At 42.9% G+C, this 27,244-nt stretch overlaps 1 protein-coding gene across 6 annotated transcripts in view; it reads right to left on the reverse strand.

Moving 5' to 3' along the window:
* The window catches only part of SPTB (spectrin beta, erythrocytic), a 115,213-nt gene that overhangs the window by 50,179 nt on the left and 37,790 nt on the right, over positions 1 to 27,244 (reverse strand). For all 6 annotated transcript variants that reach the window (XM_063116819.1, XM_063116821.1, XM_063116820.1 and 3 more), the window contains exons 3-13: positions 22,563 to 22,714; positions 21,832 to 22,005; positions 20,168 to 20,259; positions 15,490 to 15,570; positions 14,526 to 14,641; positions 12,078 to 12,190; positions 8,003 to 8,190; positions 4,976 to 5,093; positions 3,826 to 3,984; positions 1,480 to 1,782; positions 271 to 421 (exon numbers count right to left, since the gene is read on the reverse strand). In XM_063116819.1, coding sequence (XP_062972889.1) covers positions 271 to 421; positions 1,480 to 1,782; positions 3,826 to 3,984; positions 4,976 to 5,093; positions 8,003 to 8,190; positions 12,078 to 12,190; positions 14,526 to 14,641; positions 15,490 to 15,570; positions 20,168 to 20,259; positions 21,832 to 22,005; positions 22,563 to 22,714 — 1,647 coding nt within the window. The remainder of the gene's footprint in view (positions 1 to 270; positions 422 to 1,479; positions 1,783 to 3,825; positions 3,985 to 4,975; positions 5,094 to 8,002; positions 8,191 to 12,077; positions 12,191 to 14,525; positions 14,642 to 15,489; positions 15,571 to 20,167; positions 20,260 to 21,831; positions 22,006 to 22,562; positions 22,715 to 27,244) is intronic.

Genomic DNA, 27,244 nt, shown 5'->3' on the forward strand with positions numbered 1-27,244 from the left:
AGCACAATAGCTCACTAGCAGAAGAAAGAACTACATTTCTTCCATACACAGCATATTTCTATTTGTGTGCTGAGAAAATGTAATATCGTCCAACCAACAGAGGCATTCACTTCAGGCAAATACTAAGTAGAGGAGGATGCCAGAGAGCAGGCTGCACCATGTTTCAATTCACTCCTTCTCTCTTTGTATGCATAGCTTCCCAACAGAACACTATCATTCACTCATGGCAGTCAGGCAAAGGCATGGAATTTGTTCTGGACCAACACGTACCATCTCCGTTGGCAAATTTAAGAGCAGCTGCATTGACTGCATGGACCTTCTCAGCCTGGACGGCCATGTCAGCCTCCATCAGCTTGTGCTTCTGAAGGAGGTCGTCCACTTCCAACAGGTGCTTCCCAAATTCTTTAGACTTCAGTTTTGCCTAGAGAATAACGAAAGGAAAAATGTACCTTCTCTCTCTCTCTCCCCACCCCTCCTAGGTGCCAACTATACATTATATGCAACCACATATAATGGAGCCCAGGTGCTGGCTTTTTTTTTAAAGGGGAGTGGGTGGGACCCAGCTTCAGAATGGGCGGATTTGAGCAAAGGGTGTTTAATAGTTTTCAAGCTTGCCGTTGCTTCACTCCAAATTACCACACATGGGGCTTATAATGCTGCATTTTGAGTCCTAGTGTGAACAAGTCACTTGGGGAGGTTTTTGGAGAAATGGTCAGCAAGGAAAGGTGAGGCATAGCCCTTCTCCTGCTGCTTTTCCACTCAAAATTGCCCCCCAAAACTATTTTTCTTTACCATACAAAAATAAAACCAGTGTCAGAGCTATGTTGCATGTGTACGTTTAACCTAACTGCAACTAAGGGACTCCATATTAGGCGGGTGGGGGGGGAGATTAAATTCTGTGTCAGAAAAGGCCTGTAACGTCTGAATTGTGGTGTGAATGTCTATTTCAACATGGATGCACACATAAAGCTTCCCAATCCTTGTGTACAAAGTAAACAATACTTGTGAAACAATTAAAAAACTAAGGTTCAAATCAGCTCTGATGTGAGTATTACAGCATCATCAGACGGGCGGAAATCATGTTTCCTTACCAGCACTTTCCTCCCCACTGTTGTCCTACGATACTTCCTCTTTCTTCACACAGGGGAAGAAAGGGGAAGTAAACAATGACCACATGGCCCACAGCAGGAAATAGTGGAACATTTCACACACACACCGCAAAAAAATGGATTTACAGGGTCTATTTTGGGATGGAATGAAGGCCAGAAGGAGGAGACGCATGGGAGGTGGATGGTATTGTCTAAAGGATGCGCAAAGAACCATGAGTGGACAATAAAACACTAGTCTGATGTTTATCAATAAATTTATCGATAAATTAAACGAATAAGTTGAGCTAGTGCAGCACTCTGGCTGCAGGATATCCCATGCTGTCCATTTCTTTCTAGCTACCCACAGAATTCCAGCCAAGTCCTTCCTTACTTTCATCTCATCTATCCAGTCAATACTGTGCAGCATGTCTTGAAACAGGTGCTGCAGTGTCAGGTTTGTTTCCAGCCTCCGGCGCCGGGCCTGCAGCAGCTCCAGCAGGTACTCCCAAAGCCGCAGGATGTTGTCCTTCCGAGCATTGATGCGCTTGATGTCATGGTAATTCTCCATCTCCAACTCCTTGGCCACCTCCTTTATGGCCTGGACACGTTCCTGGTAGGCAGCCGTGTCCGTTTCAATGGCTTCATGCTTCTTCTTTGCTGCCTCCACTGCTGGCAAGTCATTTCCAAAGTTATCCTGCCAAAGTATACACGGCTTTGGTCAGCAACAGCATTTGTTGCCCCTTTTGCCCCTCAGGTGTGTAAACACACACACACACACACAAACAGAAAAGAACAGGGTACCATTTTAAGCGAGCGACAACACAGTGTTTGTGTCTCTGTGTTTTGAATCCTGTACCAGATACTTGTAGCACTGTCAAGTCAGAAGATACAGAGTCACATCATAGCTGCATGGAAACTTCCTGCATGGCAATTTTATCGCATGGGGAGGCAGTGTCCTCTAGCTTTTGACTACGTGGTTAAGCCTTACACTGCCATCACTCTGCAGCAGCTCAAAGCAGCTTATACAAATTGGCGGAATAACGTAATGACGCTCTTTCTGGATTGTACCACTGTAACTCATAATCGGTGTTAGTTTATAATGTGGCGAGAATAATGCCAATCCACAGGTCCTTTTAATGGCTCCAAAATGATCTGTGAATTGAACCCTGCCACCAGGGCCTCACATGATTATCACTTGTGTCCCCCCTGCCATCTACACTGGAGGAATATCACTTGTGTCCAGGTGCATATCCAAGCCACAGGATCTACACTGCGAATTGTCTGACACAGTATCTATATAGTTCCAGGAGCAGATCTGAAACCAGGACATCCTGCTGTATAGATTTTTTTTAAAAGTGTAGCCCTATATCTTCACCTTTAACACTTTGGTTAACAGATCATGCTGAAGACTGTCCCTGAACAGGTGCTTGTACACATATAAGTAAACACAGGCCGAGAGATGTGGCCAATCTTGGTTCTCTAGCACATGTCCACTGCTTGTTGAGTGTTTGCATGAACGCCTGTCTCTCTCTGCAGTCACTGCACTGGCAGAGACACAGTGGATGAATGACAAACTTGGAGTCGAGTGTGAAATGTCTGTCAGAGTTACAAAACCTGTATAGCTGTCTGACAAACTGTGCTTAAAAATAAAATTCTTTGATGGCTCAAATCACACAGGTTTACTACTGGGGCATGTCTACATGAATCTATTATTGCATTTATATCCTGCCTTTTTTCCTCCAAGGAACCCAAGGCCGTGTACGTAATCCATAAACTTGAAGGGTTTGCCCCGGGGCTTTGCGGCAGCGGCACGTCATCTACATGATGCAGCCGCCATTGCGAAGCCATCCGGGGGCAAACCTTGGAAACTCCGCTCCCAAAAAGTCAGACACTTACCCTGATTCTTTTGGCAGCAGAGCCCATGGCGCCCCGATTGGTTGCTATGGGTGGCCCCATGCCTCTGGAAAGTAAAAAAAAAAAAGGGGGGGGAGGAGAGAACCGGTCCGTCCCTCCCCCCTTTTAATTTTTTTTAATTATCTATATCTGCAGAGCTCTGCAGATACAGATAATAAAAATAAAAAGAAATGGGGGGTGGGGAGGAACGGGCAGTCAGAGGGAGGAGACGTGGTTCACCCAGTCCTCTCGCGTCCTCCTCTGGCTGCCTAGTTCCTCCCCCCACTTTTAATTTTTATTATCTGTATCTGTGGAGCTCCGCAGATGCAAATTATAAAAAAAATTAAAAGGGGGGAGAGGAATGGCCCCATTCCCCCCCCCCGCCCCAGTTTGTATTTTTTTTTTACTTTTCCAGAGGTGTGGGACCGGAAAATTTGCACTTGCCTTCCTTCCTGTGCAGATGCCGGGAAGGAACACAAGTGCGAGTGCAAGGCACCAAAGTGCCACCGTAAAGACAGGGGCTAGGTCTAAAACCCCATTACTCTGGACATATGAAGCTTCTGTGTAGTGAACAAAACAATGGTGGAGAGCCATTCCCAGTCATTTTGTGTCTCCTTCAGGAAAATCTGGTGACTTCCAAAAAGAAGCCCACTCTGCTTTCTTGCCTTACACTCATACTCGTCAAGACTTCCTGACTGTGGATAAGACGCTTTATCTGCAGAAGGTTTAACAGAACCTTAACTACACATCCACCCACGCACCCAACACTGCCTACTCTTCCTGATGCCACCAGGCAGATCAGAAATTGAAACTAGCACACGGCCCCCAGATGGTTCCACATTACCTGTGCAACCAGGCGCTGGTTTTCGCTGAGCCACGTCTCTCGCATCGCTGCCTTGCGGTCAAAGCGCCGTGCAAGCTGCTCCAGCTTCTCCTGCCTAATAAGCTCATTTCTCAGTGCTAGTTCCCGTTCATGCTCTGCCTTCTCCAGCTTCTCCCAGGCCTGTGCAAATGTGTTCAACAGAAGAATGAGAATCCATTAGGTATTACAGAATGCCAAGAGGCCACAGAAACTCCTTTATAATGCAGCACGGCTCACTTTATAAAGCATCCTATCCATACACTGGTTGCATCGCCCAGCCTCACATCAACAAAATGTTGCCTGACCAAAAAAGAAGTCTTTCTCCTCCTCCTATTTCCCTTCCTTTAAGTGACAGGGAAGTGCTAAGGGGTAGCCCACACAATATGTTTCTTGTCTATGTTTTGTAGTCCCACGCTCTTCGTGTAGACAATCACAATGTGTGAAATGAACAATAATAGAATCTAGCCTGTAGCAATTCCTATGGACATGGCAAAACCTTTTTCCAAAAGCTACAGTCATGAGAATTGCTGCAAACTACATTCTTGATTACCTCATTTGTGCATTATATCTGCCCATGTGGGATGTACTGAAGGATGGTTCGGATTGCTAGAATGGATAGGAAAACTACTGTGGAAACCAACTCTGACGTAAGAAGCTGCCTTATATCAAGTCAGGCCACTGATCCATCGAGCTCAGTATTGCCGACACTGACTGGCAGTGTGTCTCCAGGGTCTCAGGCAAGAATCTTTCCTAGCCCTACCTGAAAATGCCGGGGATTGAACGTGGGACCTTCGGCATGCAAAGCATTCAACCAAGCCATATGAATAGGTGGAGTAGCTTATACCACCGACTCAAGCCATTCCTTCACTGGCTCAGTGTGGTCTACTCTGATGGGCAGCTCATGCAGAAATCTGCTACAGGATATACTTTTTTAAAGCTAGAGATATTAGGGATTGAACCTGGGGTCTTCTGGGTGCAAAGCATGTGCTCTACCACTGAGCTTTGCCCCCTTCCCAACCAGTTCAATTAATTAAGAAAGGATAAAAACCCATTTTCTAGAAGGGAAGTCCCGCCATTGAACATCTTGATTTATCACACCTCCGTGTCAACCATAAAGAACTGTGTTAGGTACCCTGTTGATGTCAGAGACTAGCTTTCCTTCATTAGGAGTATACACTTTCTGATTGTTGGCCCGCATTCTTGACTGGATGGTAAACAACAGGACTTCCAGGTTCCCCTTCTCCTGAAACCTAGAACACACAAAAACGAGAAAACATACTTTGAGAGAAGACGACAACAAAGAGCTGAGAAGCAACACCTATCGCACAGTCTGTTCGGATTCCACTCCAAGTAGAGCCTTCAAGGTATTGGGTCCCACTCTATGGAACTCCCTGCCTGTTGATGTCAGGTAGGCACCAACATTGTTTCATTTTCGGAACCTGCTCAAGACATTTTTTATTTGAAAAGCCTTCCTTAACTCACCAGCCACGGTTTTATTGGCACAATCAGATTTTAAAGGCTTTAATTTATTATTATTATTATTATTATTATTATTATTATTATTATTATTCCTTTTATTGTTCACCACTTGGATATTTCATTGGATGTATAATGGTATATAAGTTGTGTAAATAAATCAATAGTCACTGAAGTACAGCAAGACCTGGCTAGAGCCAGTTTAATTGCAAAAAGCAGTGATTATGCACTAATCATCCCCCCAGCAGATTTACTTATCAGAGTTTAGGATGGTTATTGTGATATTTAGGACAGAAAAGAATGATGACTGCAGAACTGACTTTTAATTATTGGAATCCAAACCCCTTATAGTTATTAGCCCTGATCCAAATCAGCTGTTCAGAGGATTAAATCCAGCTCCCTGCTCCCCATTCCAAACAGCTGATCAGTGGTATGGAGAACCTTTGACTGGAACTATAAATGTGTGAGCCACAGCTGTCAAACCAGGCTGGAGAACTGTGCACACAGTAGACATTTTGGGGCACCATTCCTTAGCCAAGTGGGGCTGTCCACGTGAAAGTGTTCTTCTGTAGGTGAGTGGCCCCTGGGTGGATAAGAGAAGCCATGCTGTTATAATCAGAGAATAGATAAAGGCTTAGCACTCCACCCAATAACAGAGTTAGATGGATCACTGGAACATCATGGCAATATTATGCACCAATATGCCTAATCTATTATCAATTCTGATAGCATAATTATTTAGATCTCTGGCAGATGTCCTAGTTTATTTTATTTCGGATTTTTTTCATTTCAGAAGAAAGTCATAACTTCTCCAGTTTCAGAAACATTGCAGAGAGCAAGACAGGTAGCTTCTTTTCTTACTCTAGCTGGACACAACATTTTCCTTATTCAGGTGTTGCACAGTTGTGTATTTAGACATAGCAAAGAAATTAACAAAGGAACTTTCCCCAAAAGCCAGGCAACAGGTCAGTGGGTGGTAAGGTGCCTTTTCTATACCATTCATGTTTTTGTAGGAGAGAGAATCTCAGACAGAGCAGCGTGTTATGCAGGTTAAGAAAACCTGCACCTGCCAAAATTAATTCATTCTACACAACAACAAAAGGTACAGGAATCTCTGCCCTCTTTTGCTTTTGCCCAGCCAAATGAATGGCTTCTGATAAACCCCTTCTCAGCCAGTGGTACTATAAGCTGTACACTTCTACCACTCTCTCAGAGGTGCAATTAGATGTGGCACAGGAGATCTGTGATAAGGATGCTCTACTGTTATTTAAGTTAAAAGCAGCCACAGAGGGAGATGGGGATATCAGTTAAGGGTTTCTGTAAAGGAGGGAAATAATTTAACCCTTCCACACACACAATTTTCCTGATTCCGCTCCCCCCCTGCATCAGCTGCTATTTTCTCAATGAAAAAAGCAATATAGATATGAGTACAACAAATTCTAGGTTTGTCAAAAGCAGTAAGCACAACTCATGGTTTGTGAAAGAAAACTTCACAAACTGTCTCAGCATTGTTTGAGTTGGGAGACTTCCAGATGGAAGGTTTTGTGAGGGATGATCCTGCTGCATCAGTGTGCCTGAGCGCTGCAAATCGTGAATGGGCTGAGACAATCCCTGTGCTGATTGCTGCTAGTCCAAATGGGTGGCGCAGCCCTAAACAGAATCCAGTTCCAACACAATTCCTTTCAGGTTTACTCAGAATTAAGGAGGCTTCCAGACAAGGCTTTTATTACACAATCACAATGCCTCATTCACAGAATTGTAATGGAAGTCCAAATGATGATGTCTTCAAATTGTCACCCTCCCTGTGTTTCCCCACTGCTTCTTCCACCCCCACCCCATTTTTTATTACTGGAGGGGGGGAAACTACTAAGAAAGAAAAAAACAGAATAGTTGCACGATGCCTTTTGACTGTTAGCGCTAAGAGCCCTCCATCTGGAAGTACCCTAAGTCCCACCGTGTTCACGGGGGGTTATTCTCTAGGTAAATGCACTTTAGACTGCAGCTTGTAAGACATCATCCCTGCACTGGGTGCTTCCAGGCATGGCTTTTATGGCACCATCACCCTGCCTCATTCATGGAATTTTATGGGGCTTCCATACATTGGCGTCTTCTCTTGTAACTTGCTCATGTTTTCCACTATGTCTTTGGTTTTTTCCTTTACCACGGAAAATCCATTAAGTAAAAAAGAAAAAAGGAAAAAGGCAGAACGGGGACTTTTCTTTTGAAATAATATGTCAGATAACCACCGTAAATAATCGATAGCAGGCAACATTCTCATGAAGTCACCCATCCCATTGCAGGTCAAAGCCTTTCGTGGATGTTGTCTGCTATGTATTATTCACACCCCTAACCATGCAGATGTCAACATTTGCTAAATTCCTCCAGTTTGAAAGGAGAGGGAAGGCTGCGGACCTGCACAAAACCCTCTAGAATTGCATTTTATTGTGGCACCATCACAAAATATCGCTTCGGGTTCATCAACTTTCCCCTTAAGCTTGGCTCTTCAATGTTATTCATTCCAGTATCAGCATCATATTGTGACGTGCCAATCTCCTCCTCCTCAGAATGCCTCTGATCATAACCACATGAGTCACAATGCAGAAGGGCACAGTGTTAGCTTCTGAAAAAAATGGTAAACATCAGCAAAAAAAACCCCCTCTCCTTCCAGTTGACAGGTGCTTACTTGGGCGGTTTTTCCACCGTGCGGTATGTACTGAAGGACTGGAGCTGCTGCTGCACGCCTGCCAGGGAATTAGCGAACCTGCGGCTGTTGAGGCTGGTAATGGTTTGTTCTATCCACGTCAGCAGGTCTGAAGCCAACCCGCTGTATTTATCGATCATCTTTTCAGTCTCCATCGCATGGTCCATTACCTGAGAAAAGGAGTAAACAAAGTGCTGTTCACTTGGCACCTGCTGCTGCTGCTGCAAATATGTCAAGCCCTTTATCAACCTGCAGATCCTGCATACGGGAATATTCTACAATGTCAACAAGTCTGACTTCACTGCATTAGAAATTCTGGGCTGTATGCCGGAAGGACTGCCTGGAAGTCTCAAGTTTGTCAGATCAGATTAACTAGAGGAAACTTTCTGGCTTCAAAGGAAGTCTGTGAACACCTCATAGTGGTAGCATTTCATAAAATGTTAAAGTGTTCAAGGAATAATAATAAAAAAGAGTATTATCATAACCATACATGATCCACAATTTATCTCCAGATCACCAATAGTGTCATTCTTTAATAATGATGGCCAGAAAGTATCCTAGGGAAATGCAGATACATTCTCCCTCTGGGACAATCATCACCACCGTGACCGTGTAGAGCCAACTATCTTGAAAGCACACTCTGCCTTTGTCCCATCCTAATGTATGTAGGCTATGCAGGCTGATGAGGAACCAAGTGTAGGCCACAACATTCCATACAATCTGCTCTACAGAGATTGAGAATGCTGAAATAAGGCACCTAGTTCCCCAAATAAGGGTTATCTGGACGTAACTATATGTTACGGACCTGGAAGCAGGGTGAGTTTCTGGTGGACCCTTCCTCTATCAGGATTTCCCCCGCCAAAAAAATAACTGATGGGCTGCTATCAGTCTGGTTGAACCTTTTGACAAATCCTGGTCTGTCCAGTTACTTAGGGAGATCTAAGACTTTTTTCCTAGGAAAAAACAAAAGAAAGGCTTTTCCAATTTTCCTGCCCAAACACGGAACTTAAGAAAGACCTTGTGAAAATCCTAAAAACACGAGAAGTAGTTTTGCAACTGTGCAGCCTTTCAGATAGGGAAGGTTTTAGTGAGAACTTCCCTTTTAAAACAATGCAGCCCTGTATCCAAATACAAAAAAGAATTTATTTGGGAAGGAGTGAGGAGGAAAAGGGGAAGAACAAGGGAAGGCAACAATCACACACAAAGAAATCAATAAAGCCAATAAAGCCAATCTAACTTTGAAAGCAATCCTATGGTCCCTGGGCAGGTGTTGCAGGATCATAGGATGGCTCAGATTCCCCATCTGAGATCGGATACAGCGTTGCAACCTTGGAAGTGGGAGTAAGAGATCTGACCCCACTACAGCGGTCACAGACAGAACCATGCCAGCTGCCTTCATGAGGATGAAATATCAGAGAAGGGGAAAAGGGTCAGCTCCAGTGGGAAGGGAGAGAAGGAGACCGGAGAGCCCAGGATACGATTTATCCTGAGCCTCCTGCAGCCTCCTTCCCTCCCCCTCTGAAGCACCCTTGCTGGACAGGCTGCTTCAGCCCGGCAGGGCATAGGATTCTTAGAAGCCTCTGAGTGGTGAATTACATGTTACCTACTTGAGTAGAATCTTAGGTTTCAGAGCATATGCAAAGTACCTAGCAAAGAGGATGGTCTGAAAGAGAGCATCTTGGCCTCCTGATTAGATGTTATTAGGAAGATAATAGGGAGTGAGCAAATTCTCACTTTTATGGGAATCTGAGTTAAATAAAAGCAAGCCTCTTGGCAGAGACTGTTGTTTTGTCCAACATTGTAATACACTCCATTTTTTATTCCAATGGTCTATCCATCAAATAAAAAAAAATACGTAAGGGCTGGAACAACCTTTGTAATATCCCCACACTTGGATATAAAAGAGCCGGACAGTTCTAACTGGACAAATCAGTGTGCGAAAGGAGATTATGTTTTGAGTATATATCGGGGAACAAAAAGGTAAGATAAGCCTATCTAGGTGTCTCGGCATGGTGCCAACTTTCCTTGATGCTCTAGGGGGCACTCTTGAGCTACATCCACAATAAAGGGGTTTGTGTCGTCACATCATGCCATACTCAGATAGATAAATAGATATACAGATATATAAAACCAATCTCTAGCTTCCATCAATGTCAGTCACGGTCTAATCTAATACAACAATAAAACAGAATCAAGGAGGGCTACGAAGATAGGGGTTGGCTCAGTGGCCCCCATTGAGTTTCTATGTTAGTGAAGTAAATTAGATGCATTCTGGGTAAGGTCAAAGAGAAGGGGGGAACCCTGCTCTGTATCCTATCCATCCTCACCATAAAAAGCAGATACGTTGCTAGTATTCAGTAATGATTATTTTACACTAGACAAATGGCAGAGATCACTTAATGACTAACCTATATATGTGGAAAAGCTCAGCTAGCAAAAAGGTTGGAAGGTGGCAGGTCTGTTATTACAGCAGATTTCTGGCTTTGGTTGCTTATCACTTTCTGAGCTCCATCACACCAGTGATTTATCGCACACCTGCCATGCCTGGTATGCGGTCTCGTCCCTGCCCTGCACTCATCTCACCTCTTCCCCTCTATGTTTCATTTCTTTTTGGAACAGGGGAAGTCTGGTTTTTTCCCTCTATGCGAAATAAATGTGTTCCTCCCTCCCAAGTATTGCTGTCCTTGTGCTCTATCCGACCATCCCGTTCTTTGTTGGGGGCGTGTGTGTCTAAGGGCGGTCTTGCTAACAAAAGAGGAGGGTGGGGAGGTTCTCCACTCAACCGTGAAGGGGGAGAGAGAGAGGTCCCATTTAATTCTATGTTCTTACTCCTGAGTAGGCATGACCAGGGGTAAACTCATATAGAATTGACTTTTAATAGTGTGGTCACTCAGAAGCTTTTTTTAAAAGTCTAAAACAGCAAACTGGAAAAAAGTGCTCTGCAACCCTTACTTCTGAGGTCTTATTTCTGTTTACTCAGAAGTAAGTCTCTCTCTGTTCAATGGGATTTACTCAAAGGTAAGCAAGCATAGGACTTTAGTATGACTTGGATGTAAATGCAGTTGAAATCAATGGGATTTACTCTTGAGTAAGGGAACTAGCAGATCTCTATTTTATATTGGATTTGGAGATGCTCAGCTTTGCATGATCAAAGTAAAGGAAAATAGATCCTTCACAAATGCAAAGGTGGCATTTAACACTGGTGGACTTTTGCACTGGTCGACTATCAGGAAAAGGGTTTAAGGGGGGATTTTAAAATTTCTAAAAAAATCAAGGAATGAACCGATCTGATTCAAATTTGGTGTGGCTAAAGCCCTCTTTAAGAGCTATCACCATGCCCAGTTTGATCTCTTTATCTTTAAAACTTACACAGATGTAAGCATTCTGGTTACCTTGGAGCAAAAGAGGGGACTTGACCACCTTTACAAAAGACATTAGTTAAAATGATTGTTCATCTGCCCACCCTTTGAAATGAGCAAACAAACCTTTGCTCCTCCTCCCCTGTAAACCTTTCCCAAGCCAAAGGGCAGCAACAGTCTTGGCTCATGTGTTCTCTCTGCTTCCTACAAAAAGCCTCCCTTCCTTGGAGTTTGTTTAATACGATCTTAGGGGATAGCATAGTGGGGGCGGGGGTTTGGTTTTTTTTTTTTACCGTAATTGCGCACCTTCAGGCTGCTGTACTATTGTATTTGGCAGAAATAAAGAAATATTTTTTAAAAATAAAAAATTAACTGCAAGGGAAAGGAGAACATAGGGGGTGGGGCGGGAGATTTCACCTGCATAGTAGTGCTCCAGGTGAAAAGATACATAAGCTGAAATAGTGCAACAATGCACAGACGTGAAAGTGCCCAGCGCTCAACTCGCTAAAGAAAAGGCGGGGAAAACTGCGGGTGAAAACTGGATTAAAAAAGTAGGTGTGATGGAGCCCCCAGTCATTGTAACTTATAATGCAGCTATCCATTAACAGCAACAGTCGTCTTAAAAACTATAGTAAAGAAATATATTTCTTTACTTGTCTGCTGCTCAAAGGGGTTATACAGTATGACCACATTCTTACCTTTCCAACTCTCTTCCCTTCCACAGCAAGCACCTTCATTTTAGAGAAATAGTGGTAGAAAGCAACTACGTAGGTGATGATGGATTTCTCATCTGGATTCTCCGTAAAGACATCTGAGCAGGAAAGAGTTTGTTAAGAGAAAATTAATTGTTGGAAAACAGAGAGCAACTGACTTTAGCTGTACTTGAAATCTCATTCCCCCTTTTGTAGCAGGATAACAGTGTAGCAATATACAGTATGCAACCTCACTAACCAGCCAACTTCAGATAAGAAAGCAATGGAATGCATGGGAGCACAGCTAGATGCCTAAGAATTTGTTTTCCTACATGGATATTATCTGTGTTGGATACTAACGCTAATATCAAGAACAACAATGTGTGGAGTGCTGACTATCTGACAAACAAAAGCATGCATATAATTATAACCTCAACTGTACCGAATCCATGGAGAAGACATGAAATATATGTCAAAAAGAAAGAGGAGTTGCACCTTGTAGTAGTACTGCAACATACACTACTAAAGTAGGAGGAAACCCTCATGCCAAATGACCTCTGGTAATTATACTTAATTTGTAAAACAAGAGATGCTGCCATTGAGGCATACACAGCAGTTGTACCTACAGACCAAGATGTCCTGCCTCCCAATCAAAGCTATTGGGAGTTGGTGTGATTCCTCAGCGTGAAGGGAAAACAATTTGCATATGCTCAAAGAATCTCTTTTCACATGTCCTAAAGCCAGGGCTGTGACTGAAAACAGACCATGGGGCTAAGTAGCACTGAATCCAGGCTTAAAGGAAGTCCTGACTAGTAATTAATTTGCTGATCAACTGCTGGACAGTTGATCAGTTAATTAATCTCCTTAATCCAATTATTTACACGTGTAAGCAGCTCCAATATGCACACAGAGTTTTCCCACCCTTAAGAGTTCCCCTCTTCATTTCAGTGCACCCACAAATCAATATGTGAGAGAACTGGGTCCCTCCATCAAAATGACTGGGGAAGTTCACCCATGCAATATAGGAAACAGAGCTAACACAGATTTCCGTACTGATTGCATGTCTAATGTAAGGCTGGGCACACATAATTTGGGTATAATGAGGAGATACAAACACTTTTTCAACACAATTATTTCTAACATGCTATAAAGTCAATGACAGAAAATATATAAAAACTGGAGCTCCAAGAAATCTTCTTACAGTGAAGGCAGGCAGTCCTACTTAGAGTAGACCCATTGAAATGAACAGGACTTAGGTTATGCTAATACTGGATACAGCTAAACACTTTAATTCAAACATAAAAACAAAATAATGTGTAGTCAGAAGGAATATTAGATGTAACAATCACATTTTTAAAAAATTAATGCATTTCACACATGTTAAGGAATCCAAGCAGAATAAACAGGAGAAGAAGTTGCATGTGTTTATGGAACACAACTGAAAGAATGACACTTCAAGAAGAAATGTTTTATGATTCATAAGAATATAGGAACACAAGAAGAGCCCTGCTGGATCAGACCAAGGGTCCATCTAGTCCAGCACTCTGTTCACACAGCGGCCAACCAGCCATCGGCCAGGGATGGACAAGCAGGACATGTTCCCCAGCAAGTGGTGCATACAGGCTTACTGCCTCGAATATTGGAGATAGCACACAACCATCGGGGCTAGTAGTCATGGATAGCCTTCGCTATCATATAGCATTGTTGACCTGTGTCTATATGCAGGACATAATTTATTTGGTTCACTGTTTTTAACTTTTGTAAACTGCCCAGAGAGCTTTGGCTATGGGGCGGTATATAAATGATAATACTACTACTACTACTACTACTAATAATAATAATAATAATTTGTATCTCCTCTATGATAAAATTAAATTCAAAGTAGCTTATAAATGAATATATAGATCAAACTAAATTAAAAACCATCCTAACAATAAACTAAACAAACAGCTATAAAAGCATCATCATAAAACCCATTTCAGGAATAGCACACTAAAAACATGTAATTGAAGATTGGGAGTAAAACTCGCTTGCCAGAAGAAGGCAGTCTTAAAGCCCCATTTAAAAGTGGCCAAAGAGACATGCATAGCTCCCATTCATTTCATTGAGGTTTGCCCAGAAAAGCTTCCTGGTGGATTGTGATGCAGAACACGTGGCTATAAAACATCTGCGTTTTCCATCCACCGTCATATGCATGGTTTGTATAATGTATTTTTAATGGATTTTAATCTTTGTAAACTGCCCAGAGAGCTTCAGCTATGGGGCGGTATAGAAATGTGCATATATATCATGATCTTCTGCAGCCAGACATTTTGCACCCAGTACAAAGGCTTCCTCAGATGAACCATTATTTCCTTAGCTCTTACAGCTACTTCTGCTGTATAATTGTCCTCTGCTGTGTCAGCTCAATTCTCAATTCAAAAAGGGCAGGCACTGAGCCAAATGGACTCTCACCTTCTGGGTCAAGAAGCTGGGTGATGCCAAGTTGCCTCTCTGCCACACTGAAAGCATGCTCCAAGTTGTGCCTGGCATTCGAGTGCTTCAGTTTCTCAAAGTCAATCAGGTCAGGCCTAAAGATGAAGGTGGGAGAGGGGGGAAACACACCTTAACAAAATATGCTGTGTATTACGCTAGCTCTCCTGTGCAAAAGGATGCAACACAGAGTGCTCCTCTTCTGCAATTCAGTCAGTTAGTCAGCCAGCTCCTCGTTCCAGGATACTCCATTCCATTCTCCCCTGCACCCCGTTTTCTGTGTCTCCTCCCACTCACCCCACCTCACAACAGTGACTCACTATTCTGTGGCCACTGAGTACGCTCAGTCCTTGCTGTGCTGTTTTGTTTTCACTCCTGCTAGGGTTCCCCCCTTAACTTTTTTTTTTTACTTCTGCAAACCTTGGGATTTGCTTGAATCTGCTAATACCTCCTTCTTGAGTGTGGATGCTGCTGTTTTGGCTACATAAGCAATGACACTCACTTCTGAACATCAGAAATGGAGTGAATGATTGCTGAGAATCACATTACACTGGTGGAGGGAAGGAGGCAACAGCTCAGTGGTAGAGTGTCTGCTTTGCATGCAGAAGGCCCCAGGTTCAATCCCCGGCATCTCCTGGTAGAGTTAAGAAAGAATTCTGCCTGAAGTCCTGGAGAGCTGTGGTCAGTTGGCAATACTATTGGCAATACTGGGCTATATGGACTCACTAGAGGCTACTCTAGAGGCTACACTAGAGGCTCACTACTGACTCACTAGAAGGCAGATTCCTCTGAGGCAGGGTTCATGGAGGAAAGTAAGGTACCCTCTGTAGTCAAATGTCTGCACATCATCATTACTAAGCTAGCCTGGACACACCAGCAAAACGCTTCAAATTTCCACCAACCTCCCTGCACTTAAGCTCCATGCAGGGGTCTTTCCCGTCCTTACCTGTGCTTGTGAATAAGGGCACTGAAAGCTAAACCATCCTTCCAGCTGGAGGTGAAATTGGTGACATTAACATGAGGATATCTGCATTGTGAAGAGAAGTGAGGAGGGGTGGGGACACAAAAGGAGATATAATTTAATCAATAAGGTGAGCGCTACAAAATGGAAGTCTAACTACAGACATCATTTGGTGTGAGGAAATGTTTTTCTCTAAACAGAAGGTTAGAATGCAATCTCATAGGTAAGGCACAAACTACATTTTCAAGCCAGTTCTTTTTACCTGGGGAAATGCCAGTATTTGCAATTTTCTACCTTTACATTTTAATTATGAGGAACGTAAAGGAAACAAGTGCAGTTTACAATCGGAAATGCAGATTCTCCTCCATAGACTGGGATGTTTAGTCTGGATGGACAACTCTGATCAGCTAACTCCAGCTGACATCCCATGGGCTGGATGAGGCACATGGAGTGTTTCTATCCGTAATGGCTACAAACGTCAACCTACTCCACAAAACACAGGGTGAAACTAAACGCTACGTAAAATACAGATATATAGGATTTGGAGATCACACTCTGAAAAGAGTCTCATATTTCTTTCTTTAAATCTCATGGCTGAGTATCAGATAACATGCATTGACTGGGTTCACATGTCGCTGAACCACAGGTTATTGAATTGTGGGTTGTGTTGTGTGAACCCAGCCATGCTAACAAACCAAGATTTGTTAAGAATGAACAAAGGAAGGTTGTTTACCTATAACTGTAGTTCTTGGTCATCTGTGCATTCACACATATGGGCTCTTTGCATGCATGGAATCTCAATTTGGGAAATTTTCATAGCTGAGGAACGTTTTGATGGGAACCCTGCTCCCACCATCCTACTGTGCATATCCTAGCAGATTCCTGCCCAGTTCATCTAGTTCCTTGAAACCGCCTGCAGGTGGCCACGGATCCGAGGGTAAACATTCCACCTCAGAACCAGCATCGATACTGACACTGACATCAAAGTGGTTGTTTACATGCACAGATTAACACTCAAAATAACTACAGTTATGGGTAAGAAACCTGCCTTTCTTCTTCATGGTCTCTGTGCATCACAGAGTGATTAAAAAGCTGATTTAGCAGATCCTTTCTTTTTCTTTTTCAGAGACACCGGAGAAGGCTTAGGCAGTTGCCCATATATTTTTCTGGAGTTTTTCTTAACAACTGACAGAGTTCAGAGAGTTCAGCTCTGGGGTTGCAGGGTCCATTTGCGTTGCTGCATTGCTGCTTGATTTTATCCTGGTTGTGTTTTATGTTATGGTTTTGTATTTTATGTTATGGTTTTATACGGTTTGTTTTGTGTTTTGAATGGTTTTAAAGGTTTTAATTTTTGCAAACCACCCAGAGAACGTCAGCTATTAGGGGGGGGGGGGTATAAAAATGCAATAAATAAATAAATAAATTAGGCCATGTCTGGAGCCGAAAGATGGGGTGTTGGCAAACACAGGTAGAGATGTCATGGCAGGTTCAGAGGGTACGGCTTTTAACTTGCGAAGTTAGTGGCCTTTGAGAATTCACAGTTCATCTAGTTCTGCCCAATCTATTTCTCCATGCCTGTTTTGTGAAGGATAGGCAGTCCGGATAGGTTTCAACTAGATGAGACTCCCCAAGGTAAAAAATGGCAGGAGTGACCATCTCTTGGTGGCAATTTATTGCCACATCGCACACATTTCTGAAAATGGGCCTTTAGGGCCATTTGGCCACTAGTATCAGCAATCAACAATCACAAAAATCAAACCAAACTAACTAAAAAGGTGTTTGTTTTTTTTAGAAATAAGGAAAGTATGACAGAAAGATCAGTAAAGGCATAAAAAAGGGTCGAAAACCTCAGCACTTGCTATATTTCCAAAGTTATTTTGATAAAGTTTCCGACGAGGCAACCAACAAAGTACCGATAGAGAACTGAGGGACTGGTGGGAACCCACTAGGACATGAGCAGTAGGATGGTGGGGTTGAGTTCCCACCAATATCTTCCTCAGCTATGAAAGTTTCCCAAATCAAGGCTCCACACAGGCGCAGAGCACATGCGTATGAATGAACAGAGATCATGAAGAAGAACCCATAGTTTACAATCCAACAACAAACCATGGGTTCTCTTTGTGGATTGTTTGTAGTTATCAAACCATGGTTTGATAGCATGGCTAGGTTTACACAACACAACAACCCACATTTCAACAACATCTCATAGTTCAACAACAACCCACACTCAACCCATACACAACCTTGAGTGCCAGTTGTCATGTTGTGTGTACCCAGCCATTACACTGGACCTAAATTGAAGTATAAAATGGGGGGAAATTGGGCGAGATGGTGTGTGGAGATGGCAAACTCATGCCTGAATAATTGTAACAGTTACAGACTTGCACCTTAGTAAGAAGCTTGGTAACCAAACTTGTGCCTGTCAATTAAAAGGTAGGGCCGTCCTGGGGGTGGGGAGGAACAGGAAGTGACCAGACTCCGTTTCCTGACTAATTATGGGAAATGTCTTGTCTGTCATCTCAAAAAACAAGCAGTGACAAAAGAAGCTACAGAAAATCCTTGTCAATGTGGACAGGACAGGAAAGGGCCGAGGTGAAAGGTATACCTCCTATCGGAAAAGCAAATTATTATTATTATTATTATTATTATTATTATTATTATTATTATTATTATTATTATTATTATGCCTTCAATGATAATTTGCCTGTGGAGTGAACAGGAGGAGTAACCCATCTCAAGGTATCCTTCACCACTGAGGGAGAAAAAAATCTATCTGCCACAAATCTGATTTCCAGTCTACAATATTGAAAACAACTCAAGCTCTCTGATCCAGACTCCCCTACAGTAAAAGGCGAATAGAGCAGTAGCCAGGGACTTGAAAGAGGCAGATTACATTTCAGCAAGCAGCAGATGTTCAAGGCAAAAATGGCCTCTTGGGAGCTCGGCTTTCAGGACAAATCATATACACCTGTGTCATTTTTGTTTTAGGGTGGGATATCCATAGTCCCTCTGTGCCTCATTTCCTGTTAGTAAAATGTGAACAATATAGTTCTTTCCTCACTCACAAGAAGTTTGAAAGGATACATGTATTTGAGTAGGGTCATGTCCCACTTAGATACTACAGTAATGGAAATCAAGTCAGTATCCAAGCTCCAGTGGGACCTACATATAAGCAACCTCTGCATTTCATTTCATAACTCAAGCTACAGAACTCCACTCCAAGATTTCATCATCCAGCCAGAACCTACAGAAGATCTAGAGAATGTTATTTTGAAAAGTATTCCATTTTAGAACCATAAAATAATCATGAACAGAAGGGTTGTTCTAGCAATTGATTCTCATCACTGTCAAAATGGTGATATTCTGTCTTCTGGCTGCATCCACATTGAGCCAGCCATGTCAAGGTCAACCAAGCATGGGGTGGATTAGCTTTTTGCACCCTCCTGCAGTTTTCCAGACATCTAAAGTGACATATTAAAGGTGCAATCCTTTAGACAGAAAAAAAGTCCTGCAACTCCCAGCATACCCCAGCTAACAAGGACTTTTTCCTGTCTAAACATGTATAGGATTGCACCCTAAAAAGAACTCCTACATGTATTATGTAATTCACATAACTAATTCAATCTACAGCATCTGAAAAAGGAAAGCAACATGCACAGTGGCTACATGGCAGAGATGGTTGGGATAATATATCCCCACCGACACATAAGCTGGGTTCAGATGTCACTCTAAGGCATGATGGTTTATTTTCCAGAACAACTCATGATGGGTTAGCATGTTGCCTATGGGATGTCCCCCATCCCACATGGTGGGTTATTTCCCCCAAATAAGCCACCTTGAGAACCAAGGGTCTGCAATAAGGGTTATTTTACCTGTGATGGGTTAGTGTGTGGTCTGTCGCGTAGCGTGGGTTACAAAGATCACCTTCAGAGCTGCATGGCAGGAGCAGTCAAAATCGCTGCCACCTCTCTGCTCCTCTCAAGTGATCTCTATTCCCACCACAAAGGAAGCTGGGATACCAGCCCAGTTGGGCAGGAGGACTACAGGAGGAGTCCGGGCAAGGGGGATGAAATTGCCTAATTGTCTTCTTTGCCTAATTGGCTGATGGGAGCACAGTAGGTTGTTTGCATAACCACCTACCCAGAGTAGCTTGCCACCCATCATAGGTTAGCATGATCAGTGAACCCAGCCATATTTTCTTTGATAGACCATTTGGATTTCTGTCAAAACTGCAATATTGCAAGAGCATATAAATAACAGTCTCAAAAAAGCTCCTTCAAAACATCAGGAATCACACATAAAGCCTCATGAGGAAAAAAACCTGCAAAGGGAAAAATGTGCTTGCATTCCTTATACAGGACAGAGCACATTATGCCACAGAGCAGCACATTACAGGAGGCGAATGACAGAAGTACCCAGGGGGCACATTTTAGCACATCTTTATGACATTGCCCACATTGCCCTAGACAGTTCTATCCTTCTGGCGTACTTTGACAGTGCTGGGAGGGATTTCATACTATCATTGGTATGAACTGAATAGGAACCTAGCCAAATGTCATACAGTCTCTCTAGTTTCACTTAGTATTTCCCTAGCTGATGCTGCAGGCTTAAGCCAACTGGTTACAGTGTATTGGCTGGGATGAAATATTAGCTGCCATCGTACCCTGCAGTTTTCATTTGACACCAAAGTAACAATGCATCCTTTGCAGAACGGGTCTCCCGGCCTTCTTGAGTCTGAACAATGATGTCCTGGATCTAAATGGAAAGAAAAATATTCCACATTAAAGCTCTACCATTAGATGTGCTTGATTTTGTGTGTGAGTGTATTTGGCTAATGTAGCCTACATCACACCTTTCACTTAATAAAATTGTGTCTTTCACAATTACAAACTACAGACTGGATGAAGCAGCATGCATACATATATATGTTTATTTTTGCTTAATATTCAACCTGGTGAAGAGTTCTGATGAGTTCAAAAGTTTGCTCAGTTCTTTGTGACATTTTAGTTGGTCCTTACAAAGATATTATGTTGTTACTTTTGGATTTTTGCCACCAAAGACAATTCTCAAAATTATTTACAATATAGTGTTACAAATCCTTTACAAATAGTATAAAATACAATATAACACTAAAAGATAGGCACTTTTAACTCCTTCAGTATGCCTATTTCTGGTAAAGCACCTAAGACGTTGTGCCAGCAAAAAGCAAACAATCCCTTGGTCACTGGTTTCAATTCCTCAGTGATCAAGGCTTGCAACCCTACGCAACCCCATTGAGCACAGTGGGCTTCATTCTGAGTAAACATGCATAGGATTACACTTCATGAGTGGCAAACATACCCACATTGCATTCTTCTGCTTTCTTACTTGCAGTGTAAAAAAAGATGGATTCTCAGGCAGGGGAATTATTAACACTGCTATTGCAAGAGAGCTAAGGATGGAGTCCTATGTAGTCCTTTGTGCTGGACAGTGTAGATAATGACATTCTTGCTCCAAAAGGCTTACACTTGAACTGCTTTGAAAACCAGCATCAGTTCATGCCACAATAAACCCAAAAGGGATTAACTGTCTCAGAGCAGTAGCATACACACACACACATGTACGTACGTGTGTGTGTGTGTATCTGTGTGCAACTTGTTTGCACAAGCGCCAAAACAAATAAGATATGATCCGCACTAAAATAATACCTCACACACACACTCAGCTTACTGGGCAGCCTTGTCTCTGGCACAATGGCCAGTTCATCAGGAGTTACAATAGCAGAGAAGCACCAATAGAATAATAAAAAAACACCCCTGTGTCATTCTTGAAGGAATTGTCATTGAGAGTTTCACTAAAACCTACCAATGGAGCTTGGGGATATAATAAATAGAGCTTTTGGCAGTGGTTGGGCTGCTGCTTTTATCAAAAGGAGTGAGAAAAATTCATGCCTTGGGAGCTCAAATGTTCAGGAACGTGCTCTCTCTTTTTCTTCCTCCCAGCTCCACAGTGGACTTTCCCATTCCTGGTGGCAAAAGCTGCCTACTCCCTTCTCTGCTTTATGCCTTTTAATGGTGTAAAAAGTCAAAGATGGCTAATGGGTACACTCAGTGGAGCCAAATCCATTAACACACAATGATAACCCTGGCTTCATCCGGTCTATAAGAACTGCACATCACAAGCTTGCTCCTGTCTAGGAGGAAGAATTAATTATCAGCTGATGGCAAGCAAAAGTGGGTCTAAAAATCCCATATAGTAGATCTGCCTCTAGCTTCCTGCTGTTATCAGAACAGAGTATCCTACTGATGACCTCCACTTCTTTTTTGTGGGTTTCAGATCAGGACTCACCTGGAAGCGCAGGATGATTGTCCAGATGAGCCCCAGCACCAAACGGTGATTGCCGTCCACAATGTCATGGGACCCCATATTCTCCAGATGCACACGCTGCTCCTTGAGGAACTGCAGGGCCTTGTCCACATTCTCAAGACAATGAATTCGCATACGCCCCTTGGTGGGCTTGGGCTGTAAAGTGAAGTGAAAAACTAAGTATTTTTTTAGAAAGACCCTTCAAGAGAGTTCAACCACTCCCCAACTTCATGAATTGAGAGCACCCAAGTCGGATCTATTCTCTTTTGGAGAACAAATTCCAGTGCTTGTAGTAGTAATGGGACTTCTGTGCTCCTCAATATTCTAAAGATTCTAAACCTTGCAGGTATCGGAAACTGCAAGGAGTCCTCACCACAACAGGGGCAGAACACAACATCAAGAGGACCCATGGCCTGAAATGGTAGAGTATCAGAGTGACTTCACAAGTTAAATTCCTTCCTTCATGAGACATACTGGGCAGTTGCTTCCCAGAGCCTGTATATGCAATGAAAAACCTGTATATACAATTATTTCATCTGCTGATCTACACACAAGTTCCACATTATTTTCTACATAGAAACAGGCATTTTATTATCTGTGCTGTTAGGAAGACCATGAATGAGGGTTCCTGGAAGTTATCAGTGTCAAGAATTTCCTCTCAATATTACGCCCCCTTAATTCTTTAAAATAGCGAAAATAAGAGGGAACTCTACCAGTAGCTCTCCTGAAAGCACCTCCAGCAATTTGATTAGCATCCGCCCATCTCTAAGGTCCATGTAAAGATCAGAAATTCGACAGGTCACACGTGCCAGGTGTGAGTTCACCCATTTGGTAAAAGTTTTCTTCTGTACACCTTCCCGTTCATCTGAAAATAGACAAAATACTTTCTTAATTGCCAAAGTTATTCACTCATAAGAAAATGCTGTATCACATGAATTCTGTTTAATTGCTGCATAGATGCAACAGCTGGTGTCTGGTGGAAATTTTGGCATCCTCTAAATCAAGCATTTTGGTCTTGGTTTTAAGCTAATTAGTTTCTAGGCCTTATAGCTTCTGTGAAAGCTTAAATCAGTGGTCCCCAACTTTTTTGACCAGTGGAACTTTTAAGAATTTTGAGTGTTCTGTGGGTGCTCTCAGAAAATAGCTACCATCGGGGGTTTGGCCAGTCACAAAACAGCCATTTCCCAGAATGCAAACTGATGAGCCTAAAAGAAAAGTAACTTGGCCAAGAATCTGATTACAAGGCAGAGGTGGAGGCTGAGGTCCAAAACGCAAAACCACTCTTTTGAACCCACAGTTTTCTCGAAGGCAAAGTGATGAAGCTCAGAAACAAGTTGGCTAAGAAACAGAGTACAAGGCAGAGATGAGGTCTGAGTCCCAAATGGGAAATCACTTATTTGGCCATGAAAAGCAACAAAATACCCATTTCACAGTAGGCAAATTGAGACATTCACACAAGCAAAATTCCCATTCACATCACAGCCACACACACACACACACAATCCCCACTTGTATATGCATGCAAAACAAACACTGCACCAAAAGCAAAACAACAACAAAACCAGGCAAAACACATACACCACACAAACGAAACAAAACACATACACCACGTCAAACCAAACAAAAATCAGGAAAACACACACACATATACACACCCACACACCCCTCGCTCCCTAGGTGGAGCATGCCCCCAGGATGCTCCACCTAGCATACCTTTCTTTTTTCACTGGAGGAGGGGAGCTCAAAGGAATGATTGGAAATAAAGATAGAGCTATAAGCTGATGCAGCATGCCAGCCTCCCAGGATTTTAAAATCATTTTTTTAAAAATCTTCTTAAAAATCAACAATTCAGGAGTGTTATTATTATTATTTATATAGCACCATCAATGTACATGGTGCTGTACAGAGTAAAACAGTAAATAGCAAGGCCCTGCCGCATAGGCTTACATTCTAATAAAATCATAATAAAACAATAAGGAGGGGAAGAGAATGCAAACAGGCACTGGGTAGGGTAAACAGACACAGGGTAGGGTAGTGGCAGGAAGGCTGGCAGGCATAAGGATAATGTACGTATGTGGGCACATTGGTGCCTGTGGACTCTATGTTGGGGACCTCATGCTTAAATGTCTGAGCAAGATTAAGTAAAAACCCAGAGAAGAGCTTTATAAAAGTCAGTATTTTCTACCCTCCTCAGCTCCTTGGGTCTCCATTGTAGCTATTATTCTCTTGAACCAGGAGAATAATATGGGGCCGGGAACAGATGAGATGTTGCAGGCCCTGCTATTGCACCCTAAAAGGACCCATTAATGTGTGGGGCTCTGATGAGCAATGTGGTAGGGCCAAGGCAGGGAGCCTACAGCATGCACATGAGTGAATCAGGGTTCCCCTTGTTTTGCAGGAGGTGGGGCAAAATTCCTTCCTTTCCTTTGGGCAGTCCTGTCTGGTGCTCAACTCCCACAGCCTCAGGAGACCATCCTGGTGCAGGCTGAGTGTGAGTGTGGGTTTGGATGGTTGGAGAGCCCCGGTTCAAATCCCCACTCGCAAAGTGCACCAAAAGACCATCATGAGCAAGTTAATATTCTTGATCCTAACTTGCCGCACAGGCTTGTGGAACAGCTAAAAAATACCACAGGCCTTTACTTAATTAAGGTCCTTCTCTTTCCATGCCCCTAACCTTTGCCAAAATATCCCACCTATTTTGAAACCCTGAATCTGGGAGGCAAATAACGCAAAATAAGCAAACACAGGTGAAGTTAAGCATTACATTAGGCACACTTTTAAAGCAGCGTGCTTAAGCTAGACTCTTTTATTTTGAAGCTTAAAGCAGCCATGTGAGGCCCTCCCAAACTGGATCAAGGCCTTGCGCAAATTTCCTGCCAAAATCATCCCCTGGTTGCCATTTGCCGCCAAAATTGCAATTTGCGGTAAGCAGCATTTTCAGGAGTAAAGAGCAATAGGGGACAGGGAGGATTTACTGCAGGAAACTGGTACAGGGCTTCAATCCAGACTGGGAGTACAATCCAAATCACGATCCTACACAGCTGCTTTCCCTCCAAAATAAAAACACCTATCCTTTTAAAAAGCATGTTTTAATGTAATATGTAGTTTAGCCTGTTGCAAAACGTATTTCCTGATTAAAGAATCTATGTTACCAAATTACAGAATATTTTTGTATTTTTATATAACAGAGAGAGAGAGAGAGACCTGTTAACACACTAGAATTGTAAAGTAAAGAAAGCAACTACTACCAAAGTGAGTGTCATCCCTATGTCAAGGATTTCATAGTCTAGGCTACCCAAGACAGCATGCACTAAGGACTAAGAGCTCTCTTAATGCACAGAAGGGAAAAGAAACATACAATTTTGGCTCCTGTGATAGGCAGGCAATATTAAGTCTCTAGATTGACCAGACCTGGTACACTAAATATTTGGATCCTGAACTTCTGCCCTTACATGGTCAACAGAACAGTATTGTCTGCCTGCTGCCCTTCCCAGGAGTAAAATTTTAAGCTTAAAATTACTTCTCAGTAAGAACAAAAGATGAAACTATCTTCTTCACTAACATACTTTTATAGACTTCTTCTAGTTCAGCTATGCAGATCACTCAAAAGTGAGTCTGAATTTGTTCTGAGGACTTTGATTAGGAGCAGTGTGTTCACAATTTGGCAGTCCAACATTAATTAAATTTCCCTGCAGGAGTTACTAACTGAACACTATACAGCTCATCTAACTGCATCAGTGTAATTTAATTTAAACTGTACTAGCATTTCCCCCCACCTCCCTTTCCCTTCTCTTTAATGTAAAGAAGGGAAAGCAGGAAACAGCTACAAGGGAGAGAGAAGCTAAGGTGATCCTGTTAGCTCTCCCATTTTAAAATCAGGCAGCTGTCAGAACAGAGTAAAGTCAGTTTCTGGGAACAGGCGTGTGATGTGTCAGTCTGAGTATCAGGCGTCCAGGACCAGAATTTCTGAAATGTAATTTTTAAGTCATGTGTCAGAGTCACCAAAATAGCTACTGTAGTTACAGGAATCACAGATAATAACAGCAGGGTACTGTTTGAACCCATCTGAAGAAGTGACACACAGTGCCTGGAGCATCCTCTTAGCCTGCAAACATTCTGACAAATACAGGACATGCCAGTCTATCAGTCAATAAAGCATTCATGCTTTGGCCACCCTTTAACTACCCTTTCTCCTCAGAGTCATGGTAGATAATGTGATTCAGGGCTAACTAAAAGCTCCATCTGACAAGCGTTTTATTGCACGCTCGTTATTGGGCACTCACAGATTGCTCACATGACGTCGTCTGCCTCTCGCGCGTCTTCTGCCCCTTCTGGCTTTTGTTGCGCCGCAAACCCCCCCCCCCTCAAAAAAGTCCAGTTGCTGCTCTCTCCTACTGGACTGAATGGGCCTATTACTTCCTGTTTTCAGGAAGTGATGTCAGAGAAGCGACGGGAGCCACGCGTTTCGACCTAGATGTGATGGAGCTTTAAGCCAAGCTAACTGATCTTGGAATGCTGTCACACAAAACACACACTTAAGAAGCAAGTTTTTATTAGGACCATTTCTGCATTATGGCATGGCAAACTGGGTTTGCCTCATAGTGGCCCTGCTCAGAAGACACCTTAAACCACAGCGCTTAAGGCTAAAGAGTGTGTTGTCAAAAACAGAGAGTTGCAGCCAATTCCAGACCCTTCAGGAACATATTTATTTATTTGCAATATTTATATACCGCTCCATGTCTAAAATAGATTCTGCAGTGGTGAACATAGGAATAAAACAGTAAAAAGAAAGAAGATTAAAAACAGCAAATTAAAATTTTCAATTTAAAACGAAGTACCAAGAAATACAGTGGCTGATCAGTTGTTTTCAGGAGGAAAAGAGTTGTTTTCAGGAGGCGCCGGAAGCAGCATAGTGTTGGTGCCTGCCTGATCTCCAGGGGCAGAGAGTTCCAAAGAGAAGGGGCTACCACAGTAAAGGCTCTTCTCCTGGTGGACTCCAATCAGGCCAAAGGTCCATGTGGAACCACTCGAAGCATGCCTTCCAATGACCTCAGTGACTGGGCAGGTTGGTAAGGGAGAAGGTGCTCTCTCAGGTATCCTGGTCCCAAGTTGTTTCGGGCTTTGCACATTAGAACCAAAATCTTAAACCTGTCACGGTAGCCAATAGGCAGCCAGTGCAGTTCCTTCAGCAAAGGAGTTACATGCTGAAAAGAGGCAGCTCCTGACAACACCCGAGCGGCTACCTTATGCACTAGCTCCAACTTCTGGTGGTACCTGAAGGGCTGCCCCACATAGAGCAAATTGCAGTAATCCAGTCTTGGGGTTACTAAAGCCTGTACCACTGTGGCCAAGCTATGACATATGTTTGCAATTAGCTGCCACTGCTTTATTCTCT

Source organism: Elgaria multicarinata, chromosome 2 (assembly GCF_023053635.1).
Source record: "Elgaria multicarinata webbii isolate HBS135686 ecotype San Diego chromosome 2, rElgMul1.1.pri, whole genome shotgun sequence".
Lineage (NCBI taxonomy): Eukaryota > Metazoa > Chordata > Lepidosauria > Squamata > Anguidae > Elgaria > Elgaria multicarinata.